This window comes from Salvelinus namaycush, chromosome 19 (genome assembly GCF_016432855.1).
Source record: "Salvelinus namaycush isolate Seneca chromosome 19, SaNama_1.0, whole genome shotgun sequence".
Lineage (NCBI taxonomy): Eukaryota > Metazoa > Chordata > Actinopteri > Salmoniformes > Salmonidae > Salvelinus > Salvelinus namaycush.
The window spans coordinates 4,225,689-4,238,009 of NC_052325.1; the positions used below are offsets into that span (position 1 = coordinate 4,225,689).

The 12,321-nt window shown below is 40.7% G+C and overlaps 1 protein-coding gene across 2 annotated transcripts in view; it reads left to right on the forward strand.

Annotated features, from left to right (window-relative positions):
* The first annotated feature begins 319 nt into the window (after positions 1–319).
* Positions 320–12,321, forward strand: part of LOC120064068 (M-phase phosphoprotein 8-like) — a 36,432-nt gene continuing 24,430 nt past the window's right edge. For both annotated transcript variants that reach the window (XR_005478562.1, XM_039014397.1), the window contains exons 1-2: positions 320–604; positions 12,089–12,250. Coding sequence is in view for 1 of the 2 variants with exons in the window: in XM_039014397.1 (XP_038870325.1) it covers positions 515–604; positions 12,089–12,250 (252 nt within the window). In the remaining variant the exon portion in view is untranslated. The remainder of the gene's footprint in view (positions 605–12,088; positions 12,251–12,321) is intronic.

The following is a 12,321-nucleotide window of genomic DNA, read 5'->3' on the forward strand; positions in this document are numbered from 1 at the left end:
AGAGAGGTATTTGGGTGTACGAGACTTGACAGCAGAAGAGGTACAGGCTGTGTTGGTTGGTGGTGTACTGTCCTTTCAGGCTGTTGGCCTGAGGTAAGATAGATTTAAATAATAGAGTAGGGTGGTGGGTTTTTTGTGAGTGTAGGGTTAGATGGTAGGGTATTGTTTTCTTCTTTAATTTTTTATTTATTATTATAAAAAAAAAAAATTCAAGCAAAGTAAAAAGGAGGTATACTCCAGTGTAGTAGGTGGCGGTAATACAACATGTATTGGATGCCAACTGCCTCATCGGAGAAGTCAACTACACGAAGAAGACGTATCTCAGCCTAGTCTATCAGCTCCCCGCTCTTTAATGTTAGTTAACCAGCTAGCCTAACATACAGTTGTTGTGGCTAACAAAGCTAATAAAAATTGCTAGCGTGTACTGTAGATAGTTAGCTATCTCAGGGCTTGGCTTTAATACCGGCGAAGGCATAATAAGATAATTATTGTTGTTTATTCCTGTTACGATAAAATGGCGGAAAAGCCAGAGGCTGGAGACAGCGAAGACGAGGTTGAAGATGTTTACGAAGTGGAGAGGATTATTGACATGCGAACGGAGGAGGTACAGTAACAAAGCAAGCTTGTTGTTAACTTAGCTAACTGAACGTTGCTGCTAGCTAGCAGTCTACACAATTTGACAATGACAACAATAAACACTAGGGACCGTTTTGTATTGAACTAAATAACGTTGTATGGCCTTCTAACGCAGAGAAACGCTCAAATGTCCACGCACAGTTGACTGATGTATAAAATAAACCGTTAGCTAACTAGCCAACCGCAAAGGAAATGTCAATGGCTGCACAACTTTGCCCAAGCATCCGATGCCCCCCTCGTTGCACGAACATTAACGTTTGGCCAGACAGACTGGTGTTATTCTTTCATCCACTGGACTTCAGCCAGACCCACTTGCAGAGACTTGCCAAATAGAACAAACCCTCCGTGTTAACGCGTGTACAACCAACTCGTAACTAGCTCTAACTGTCTGTAGTAGGCAGCTGCAGAATACTCTCTTCTGCTGTCAACTTTGTTTTTGTTATGTTGGCCATATATATTGACACTGTCTCTAGACATGTTCTATCTTCGAGCTAACTAAATACATTAGCAATGACGCTCCTTTTCCCACGGTACATAATACAATGGTACAGACCGTTCCTTTTCACGGCTATGAAAATAATGAACAGGTGATGGTGTTCTACAATAATGAGTCGGCTTTCTTTTGAGCTGTGGGTACAGCCAGGTGTCCTTGCAGAACATTACACTGGTCTCTTCTTGGGTGGTTGCACTGGTTATTCAGTGTTGCAGAACTGCATATTAGTTTGACATGGACCAGTTATCTTACCTGATTGACAGCCACAATAACACAGTGTAATCCTAATACTATAATATTGTAATGTTTTCTTAGAGGTATGCAGTCATTCAATGATCCAAATGCATTGGTGTAGAGACAGTGTCTATCATATTATTTACACCAATTCAATGCTTTTATATGTATTATCAAATTGTATTTGTCATTTGCGCTGAATATAACCGATGTAGACCTTACAGTGAAATGCTTACTTACAAGCCCTTAACCAACAATGCAGTTTTGAGAAAAATATCAACAACAAAAAAATTCTGAAATAAAGTTACAAATAATTAAGAGCAGCAGTAAAATAACAATAGCGAGGCTATATACAGGGGGTACCGGTACAATGTGTGGGGCACCGGTTAGTCGAGGTAATATATACATGTGGGTAGAGTTATTAAAGTGACTTATGCATAGATAATAACAGAGAGTAGGGGGGGGGGGGGGGGGGGGGGGGGGGGGGGGCAATGCAAGTAGTCTGGGTAGCCATTTGATGGGCTCCCGAGTGGCGCAGTGGTCTAAGACACTGCATCTCAGTGCAAGAGGCGTCACTGCAGTACCTGCTTTGAATCCAGGCTGCATCACATCCGGCTGTGATTGGGAGTACCGTAGGGCGGCGCACAATTGGCCCAGCTTTGGCCTGGGTAGGCCGTCATTGTAAATAAGAATTTGTTCTTAACTGACTTTCTAAATTTAAAAACCATTTAAAAAAACGGCTTGGGGTAGAAGCTGTTTATAAGCCTCTTGGACCTAGACATGGCGCTCTGGTACTGCTTGCCGTGTGGTAGCAGAGAGATCAGTCTATGACTAGGGTGACTGGAGTCAATTTTTAGGGCCTTCCTCTGACACAGCCTGGTATAGAGGTCCTGGATGGCAGGAAGCTTGGCCCCAGTGATGTACTGGGCCGCACGCACTATCCACTGCGGGACTCTAACCAAGAAGCTTATAAGAAATCCTGCTATGCCCGCCGATGAACCATCAAACAGGCAAAGCATCAATACGGGGTGAACAAGTGGGAGTGAACAACAGGGGGAGTGAACAAGTGCACACTTTGGCGAAAAGGGGGCGGGAGGACTGGAGTTTGGCTAGGGTTTGTCTTCCCCTTGTCTGAGAACGGTTTGCAAAGTCCCCTGAGAATCAGACAGATGGCAAACACATTTCAGTCTGGTGAGATAACTGTACTACATACAGTACACCAGGGATCATCAACTAGATTCAGCCGCGGGCTGTTTTTTTATTGGTCAGGGGGCCGGAACATAATTACAAATAATTTCTATACCAGCACATCGTGTCTCTCTTATTATGTGTGGAAATACTTGAACTTATGTACAACAACAAAAAAATTACACACACATTATTTATTTTCTCTAAAAACTTGGGGGCCAAATAAAACCATCCGCGGGCCAGTTGGGGAACCCTGCACTACACCACAGAAGAGAGCTGCTGTGTTGCCACACAAGATGGACCAGAAGGCTCCTCTGCAAACAAGCATGTGTGTGTGTGAAATGGAGAAAGAGAGGCTTGTGTTTGTGATTGTTGCTCAATAGCGATTCAGTGAAATACCCAGCCCCAGCAAAGGCAAAGTTTCGGAGGGGAGGGCAATATTGGATGAGAAGGAGGGGTCTGTGTGTGTGTAGGGGGAGGTCTGGTGTCACTCACACAGCCAGTTCCTCTTATGTAACTGCTTTTGAGCTGAGGCATGAGATAGGGAGAAAGGAAAACAAAGCCTCTGAGGAAGATGGAGTGGGGAGAGAGAAACCTGACTCTTTAACATTTATTTTATTTTATTTATAATCACAACCAGCCATGCACTGTGCTACAGTCACAATTGTACCCCACTTGAACCAGTACACATTATTCATATGATCCAAACAAGCAAAGTCTGTCAAATTGTCAGAGAACTCTGCAGCCCCTGTCCCTTATTCGCTCTGACTGGAGCTCTCTGTTGTCCCAGTTCACTGGATAGGAGGGTGGGGACTGAAAATACTGTGTGCCACAGTGCTAGACACAGCCGTTCAACTGAATGTGTGTTTGTCTCAGACGGAGAGGTCTATGAGTAGGCATGGGTCAAATCAAATGTATTTGTCACTTGCTTTGTAGACAACAGGTGTAGACGAACAGTGAAATGCTTACATACGGGTCCATTTCCTACAATGCAGAGTTAATACACAAGGAGTACCGGTACAGAGTCTATGTGCAGGGGTACGAGGTGAGGTAATATGTACATGTAGCAGGAAAATGTGATGCTGGACACTTGACCGGCAGCGTTTGAATTTACCTGACATATGCATAGGTTGCATAACCTGATTAGGGCGTGCACCCCCTGTTCTCAGACTGACAAATCACATTTAGTTTATGGTAATTCATCGTAACAGAACATGCAACTTGGATACAGCGGTGTGTGTCATTCTTACCGAATTTCAATGAGCAATTTGAAGATGTTAGAAGACATTGGCGGTGACTCCATAAGGCTAGGGGAAGCTAAGCTTTCCTTAAAGTACATTTAATTAAATTGCCAAAATTATATAGCCTAATTAGCTTACTCCTGTTTATACAGAAATAAATAAAATAATTTAAAATAAGCTACTACACCAGAAAGCATGATTTGGCCACAGAAGATTATTAGCTTTATTTTAAATCGCATTGCCTACAGTCGGAAGGGCCCGCAGTTTGGGCAGAGTGTGCTGCAAATGCCGTATAGATGATTGTTGAGTTGCGACTGTCAGTGAAAAGTGGAGAGCCAGGCATATTGCAATATTTAAATATACAATCTCAGAAAAACTGTTTAGAAAATAAATGGCTATTGCTGTAAAGAGAAGACAATGAAGACTCCAATCTGTCTTTTAATGATCAAAATAATCAACTTAATTGAGCGAAAAGTATTGTATTTTATTAGCACCAGCGGAGAACATCGGCCATATCCCCGGTGAGTGTGCATATTCATTGTCTGGATTATTGTGTCGGTGCCCAATGATAAAGAGGGCATTAATATCCTCCATCAGGTTAGAGGGACGTCATATTGTATTTGTCTCCCCTTTTCGTAGGCATAATATGTGGTTCAGAAAATTTTATTTATCATTGAATCACAGCCTACTTCGCCAAACGGGTGTTTTAACAAGCGCATTTGCGTAAAAAGCACTGTGGTTGCACAAATGTGTACCTAACCATAAACATCAATGCCTTTCTTAAAATCAATACACAAGTAAATATTTTTAAAACTGCATATTGAGTTAATGTTGCCTGCTAACATGAATTTATTTTAACTAGGGACATTGTTTCACTTCTCTTGCGTTCTATGCAAGCAGAGTCAGGGTATATGCAGCAGTTTGGGCCGCCTGGCTCGTTGCGAACTGTGTGAAGACCATTTCTCCCTAACAAAGACTAATTCATTTGCCAGAATTGTACAGAATTATGACATAACATTGAAGGTTGTGCAATGTAACAGCAATATTTAGACTTAGGGATGCCACCCGTTAGATAAAATACGGAACGGTTCCGTATTTCACTGAAATAATAAACGTTTTGTTTTCGAAATGATAGTTTCTGGATTTTACCATATTAATGACCTAAGGCTCGTATTTCTGTGTGATATTATAATTAAGTCTATAATTTGATAAAACAGTCTGACTGAGCGGTGGTAGGCAGCAGCAGGCTCGTAAGTATTCATTCAAACGGCACTTTCCTGCATTTGCCAGCAGCTCTTCGCTGTGTTTCAAGCTTTGCACTGTTTATGACTTCAAGCCTTAGGCTGGCAATACTATAGTGCCTATAAGAACATCCAATAGTCAAAGGTATATGAAATACAAATGGTATAGAGAGAAATAGTCCTATAATTCCTATAACTACAACCTAAAACTTCTTACCTGGGAATATTAAAGACTCATGTTAAAAGTAACCACCAGGTTTCATATGTTCTGAGCAAGGAACTTAAACGTTAGCTTTTTTACATGGCAAATTATGCACTTTTACTTTCTTCTCCAACACTTTGTTTTGCGTTATTTAAACCAAAATGAACATGTTTTATTATTTATTTGAGACTAAATTGATTTTATTGTGTTCATTCAGTGTTCATTCAGTATTGTTGTAATTGTCATTATTACAAATATATATTTCAAAAAATCGTCTGATTAATCGGTATCGGCTTTTTTTTGGTCCTCCAATAATCGTTATCGACGTTGAAAAATCATAATCGGTCGACCTCTAGTAGGCAGTCATTGTAAATAAGAATTTGTCCTTAACTGACTTGCCTAGTTAAATAAGACGAGTAATGAACAGCAAAATCACTAGCCTGTCAATCTACTATCCCCCATAGTAGAAAAGTTTACCTATTCTATTGGTCAGCTTGTCGTTGTGCGAGAAAGAAATAGCCTATTCCAAACAGACTCTGGGACCGTTGTGGGACGATAGATCCCAAATTCTTACAACCAGTAGGCCTAGACTATATCCCAAAAACTTTAAAAAGCAATGAGGATAGATTAAGAGTAGTAGCAGCAGCATACGTGAAAGTGTGTGTGGCGCAGGGTTTCCATTAGCCGGTAATAGGTGGCTTTTGTCCGACTTTTTTAAAATAGAAAAGCCGATAAAAGTGTCTCTGGCCAATTGTCCGGGAGAAAAAGAAAAAATCCCATTGCGATAGAATTTAAGCAATAAAGCCTGAGAAGGTGTGGTATATGGCCAATATACCACAGCTGGTTTGAGTCCTGAATGCTGATTGGCTGACAGCTGTGGTATATCAGACCGTATCCCACAGATATGACAAAACATGTTATTTTACTGCTCTAATTAGGTTAGTAACCAGCTTATAATAGCAATAAGGCATTTTGGGGGTTAGTGGTATATGGCCAATATACCATGGCTAAGGGCTGTATCCAGGCACTCCGCTTTGCGTCTTGTATATTAACAGCCCTTAGCTGTTTTATATTGGCCATATACCACACTCCCTCGTGCCTTATTGCTTAATTAGCCTATTCATTAATGGATATACCAGTCGATGTAAAAATGTGTGACTGGTAATGTATATCAGTCTAGGTTAATTTGCATAATCTAGTGGAATTAAATTGCAGTTTGTGTACAGTATATTTGTTAATTATCCTATTAATCACATGTGCACAGCATACAGCCTTTGAGTGGAAAATCTGTCAGACGGTACAAGAGCTTGTGGTGCTTTCAAGACAACTGGGAACTCGTAAAAAAATACGAGGTGAAATCATGACGTCAGTGATCTTCAGTTCGGAAAGTCGAAGCTTTAGAAAGAGTCCAGAGTTCCCGAATTGGAATTCCGAGTTGGATAAGCGTTCAAAACGATTTTCGGAGCTCGTTTTTTCCCCAGTTCCCAGTTAGTTGTCTTGAAAACACTGAAGTCGGAAGTCGGAGATTTCCGAGTTCTCAGTTGTTTTGAACAGTGCATCAAATGGCAACGGAAGACAGGCTTCATCAGCACGTCACACATCACTTTGCAATGAGCTGGAGGTGGTATGCATTTTGAAAAAGTACTTAATTGTTTGAAACCTGAACATTTTAAAACCTTTTATGGCTAGGTGTTCCGCTAGTGGAACGTTTCGACAACATCCGGTGAAATGGCAGAGCGCGAAAATTCAAAATAAATTATTAGAACTATTTAACATTCATACATTCACAAGTGCAATACACCAAATTAAAGCTTAACTTCTTGTTAATCTAGCCATCGTGTCAGATTTCAAAAAGGGCGAAAGCACACCATGCGATTATGTTAGGACAGCGCCTAGCCACAAAAAACCATACAGACATTTTCCAGCCAAGGAGAGGGCTCACAAAAGTCAGAAATAGCGATTAAATTAATCACTAACCTTTGATGATCTTCATCTGGTGGTACTCCCAGGACTCCATGTTACACAATAGATGTTTGTTTTGTTCAATAAAGTCCCTCTTTATTTCCAAAAACCTCAGTTTAAATTGGCGCGTTATGTTCAGTAATGCATTGTCTCAAATAACATCCGGTGAAATTGCAGAGTGCCAAATCAAATTACAGAAATACTCATCATAAACATTGATGAAAGATACAAGTGTTATACATAGGATTAAAGATAAACTTCTTGTTAATCCAGCCGCTGTGTCAGATTTCAAAAAGGCTTTACGGCGAAAGCAAACCATACTATTATCTGAGGATAGCACCCCATCAAACAAGCACAGACAATCATATTTCATCCCGCCAGGCGCGACACAAAACTCAGGAATAACGATATAATTCATGCCTTACCTTTGAAGATCTTCTTTTGTCGGCACTCCAATATGTCCCATAAACTTCATAAATGGTCCTTTTGTTCGATTAATACCGTCGTTATATATCCAAAATATCCATTTATTTGGCGCATTTGACCCAGAAAAACACCGGTTCCAACTCGCGCAACATGACTACAAAATATCTCATAAGTTACCTGTAATCTTTGTCCAAACATTTCAAACAACTTTCCTAATACAACTTTAGGTATTTTTTTAATGTAAATAATCGATAAACTTTAAGACGGGATAAACTGCGTTCAATACCGGAGGAAAACAAAGTGGAGCGTGCTTTTCAGGTCACGCGCCTCTAACAAACAGCACACGTCACTCGACCCTCGTTCTGAACAGGGCTACTTCTTCATTACACAAAGGAAAAACATCAAACAATTTCTAAAGACTGTTGACATCCAGTGGAAGCGATAGGAACTGCAAGCAACTGCCTTAGAATTCTAGATTCCCAATGAAAACCCATTGAAAAGAGAGTGATCTCAATTTTATTTTTTCTGGATGGTTTGTCCTCGGGGTTTCGCCTGCCAAATAAGTTCTGTTATACTCACAGACATCATTCAAACAGTTTTAGAAACTGATGAAAACATCAGAGTGTTTTCTATCCAAATCTACTAATAATATGCATATCCTAGCTTCTGGGCCTGAGTAGCAGGCAGTTTACTTTGGGCACGCTTTTCATCCGGACGTGAAAATACTGCCCCCTAGCCCGAAAAGCATATGTCCCTTTTGTTTATTGTCTATTCCGGTGGTTCCCAAACTTTTTATAGTCCCGTACCCCTTCAAACATTCAACCTCCAGCTGCGTACCCCCTCTAGCACCAGGGTCAGCGCACTCTCAAATGTTGTTTTTTGCCATCATTGTAAGCCTGCCACACACACACTATACATTTATTAAACATAAGAATGAGTGAGTTTGTCACAACCCGGCTCATAGGAAGTGACAAAGAGCTCTTATAGGACCAGGGCACAAATAATAATAATCAATAATTTTGCTCTTTATTTAACCATCTTACATATAAAATCTTATTTGTTCATCAAATTGTGAATAACTCACCACAGGTGAGTAGGGTGTGGTTGAAAAGGATAACTCTGCAATGTTGGGTTGTATTTGAGTCTCAACTAAATACAGGAAAATTATTGAGTTCTTTCATGCTAGTGAGGGCCGAGAATCCACTCTCACATAGGTATGTGGTTGCAAAGGGCATCAGTGTCTTAATACATATTATGAGGCATGTCTTACCTTGCTTCAAAGTAGCGTATTAGATCTCCTCTTTTTCATTTTTTTTAATGGATATTTTCATCTCACATGAAACCGCTTGCATGTGCAGTGCCTATTTGACAACGGTGTTTTCCCGCTAATTGCATTATGGAATGAACATTCGCTCGTAGCCTACTGCCTTGTGCACCTTGCTACGTTTATAATGTGAAGAAATAATAGTTTTTCAATTTTAAGCTAAACGTTCTGATCTGTTGCATCAGATTCATTGCTTTTTAACATTTTATTATGTATCTAGGCCTACTGGTTGTATGAATTTGGGAGCTGTTGTCCCACAACTGTCCAAGAGTCAGCTTAGGAATAGGCTTCGACAAGCTGACCAATATAATTCGTAGCCTAAACTTTTCTACTATAGTAGATTGAAATGTTCAAGTGATTTTGCTGTTCATTACTTGTCTTGTTGGCTGAGGAAAAGTAAATGCGGACTGTTACTCTAACATGTTCAAAGTGCACTTCAGAATTCGGTAAGAAGAACCACACGTTGTTGCATCCTCGACTTGCATGTTCTGTTAATATGAGTTACCATATTTTAAATGTGATTTCTATCATTCTGAGCACCGTGGGTGGATGCCCTAATCAGTTCACGGATCCAATGCCAATGGGTTTGGTCAATTTCTCAAATATCCGGTAAATTAAAATGTTGCAGGTCAACTGTCGGGTGCCAGATTCTCCTAATGGAAACCCTGGTGTGGTGTCAATATATGTGTGGGTTGAGGCCAGCATAGAACCAGTGCAAATCAAAAGGGGGTCAATGCAAATAGTCAGGGTAGCCATTTGATTAACTGTTCAGTAGTCTTTTGACTTGGTTAAAAGCTGTTCAGGAGCCTTTTGGTCCCAGACTTGGTCCTCTGGTACTGATTGCCATGTGGTAGCAGAGATAAGACTGCTGGTGGCTGGAGTCTTTGAAAATGCTTAAGGCCTTCCTCTGACACCGCCTGTATATAATTGTTTTATGCTTATTGCACATTTATAAAGCAGACTACACAGCCAGTATAACAGTCTTTGGCCAAAATTCTGCTAGCTGACAAACTGAATCAATGTTCATTGATACTCCTGTTTTAGTAACATCTGCTCTGCGAGCAATTTGAGGAGTTGAGACATAAAAAGGGTATCATTAGAAAGGTTAACTTCTCTATTACAGTAAAATAATGTCTCTGTTTCAGTGTCCATATGACTGTTTCTGTTGGACCAAACCGCTTGTCGGAGAGGAAGTGAGCTCTCATATTTGTTGTAAAGGGCTTGTTGTGTGTATGTGTGCGCAAACAGAGAGGATGACTGTTTCATTCCTGCCAAAATCTGTCCAAAATAAGCCCAAGTCATTGGGACAATGACTCCCATTGTTAGGGCGGAGACATGAGCATGTTGTCATTATATACAGATCTCTGGTGTAAATGGTAGGTGCACACAGCACAGAAGGAGCGAAGGAGACGAGAGATCAAAAATACAACACGAGAAGAAGCGGACATACAGTTGTAGTCGGAAGTTTACATACACTTAGGTTGGAGTCATTAAAACTCGTTTTTCAACCACTCCACAAATTTCTTGTTAATTAACAAACTATAGTTTTGGCAAGTCGGTTAGGACATCTGCTTTGTGCATGACACAAGTAATTTTCCCAACAATTGTTTACAAACAGATTATTTCACTTATAATTCACTGTATCACAATTCCAGTGGGTCAGAAGTTTACATACACTGAGTTGACTGTGCCTTTAAACAGCTTGGAAAATTCCAGGAAATTATGTCATGGCTTTAGAAGCCACACTTTGCTTGACATCATGGGAAATCAAAAGAAATCCGCCAAGACCTCAGGAAAAAAATTGTAGACCTCCACAAGTCTGGTTCATCCTTGGGAGCAATTTCCAAACAGCTGAAGGTACCACGTTCATCTGTACAAATAATAGTACGCAAGTATAAACACCATGGGCCCACGCAGCCGTCATACCGCTCAGGAAGGAGACGCGTTCTGTCTCCTAGAGATGAACGTACTTTGGTGCAAAAAGTGCAAATCCTGGAACAACAGCAAAGGACCTTGTGAAGATGCTGTAGGAAACAGGTACAAAAGTATCTATATCCACAGTAAAACGAGTCCTATATTGACATAACCTGAAAGGCTGCTCAGCAAGGAAGAAGCCACTGCTCCAAAACCGCCATAAAACAGCCAGACTACGGTTTGCAACTGCACATGGGACAAAGATCATACTTTTTGGAGAAATGTCCTCTGGTCTGATTAAATAAAAATATAACTGTTTGGCCATAATGACCATCATTATGTTTGGAGGAAAAAGGGGGAGGCGTGCAAGCCGAAGAACACCATCCATGTGAAGCACGGGGGTGGCAGCATCATGTTGTGGGGGTGCTTTACTACAGGAGGGACTGGTGCACTTCACAAAATAGATGGCATCATGAGGGAAGAAAATTATGTGGATATATTGAAGCAACATCTCAAGACATCAGTCAGGAAGTTAAAGCTTGGTCGCAAATGGGTCTTCCAAATGGACAATGACCCCAAGCATGCTTCCAAAGTTATGACAAAATGGCTTAATGACAACAAAGTCAAGGTATTGGAGTGGCCACCACAAAGCTCTGACCTCAATCTTATAGAAAATGTGTGGGCAGAACTGAAAAAGCGTGTGCGAGCAAAGAGGCCTACAAATCTGACTCAGTTACACCAGCTCTGTAAGAAGGAATGGGCCAAAATTCACCCAACTTATTGTGGGAAGCTTGTGGAAGGCTACCCAAAACGTTTGACCCAAGTTAAACCATTTAAAGGCAATTCTACCAAATACTAATTGAGTGCATGTAAACTTCTGACCCACTGGGAATGTGATATAAATCATTGAAATAAAATCATTCTCTCTACTATTATTCTGACATTTCACATTCTTAAAATAAAGTGGTGATCCTAACTTACCTAAGACAGGGAATTATTACTAGGATTAAATGTCAGGAATTGTGAAAAACGGAGTTTAAATGTATTTGGTTAAGGTGTATGTAAACTTCCGACTTCAACTGTAAATGCTCACACAAAAAATTTGTTTTTTGCGATACAGACGTTTTGGAATATCACGCAAATACATAAATCCAGATGAATTTGCTATATCGCCAAACGAGCATTCTCGTATTGCTCTCACCCACATGTATTTCTCCTTGTCTTTAGGGGGAGGTCCTGTACCGCGTTCGCTGGAAGAACTACTCATCTGACGATGACACCTGGGAGCCTGAGGCCCACCTGGAGGATTGCAGGGAGGTGCTGCTGTTCTACAAGAGGGCTCTGGCAGAGGCTAAGGTCAAGAAAGACCAAGATGCTAAGAAGGGCATGGTAAGTTCTATCCAGGAGGATCATAGCCACCATAAGAAAGGCTTGGTGGGTCTAATTCCTGGGATGTAATG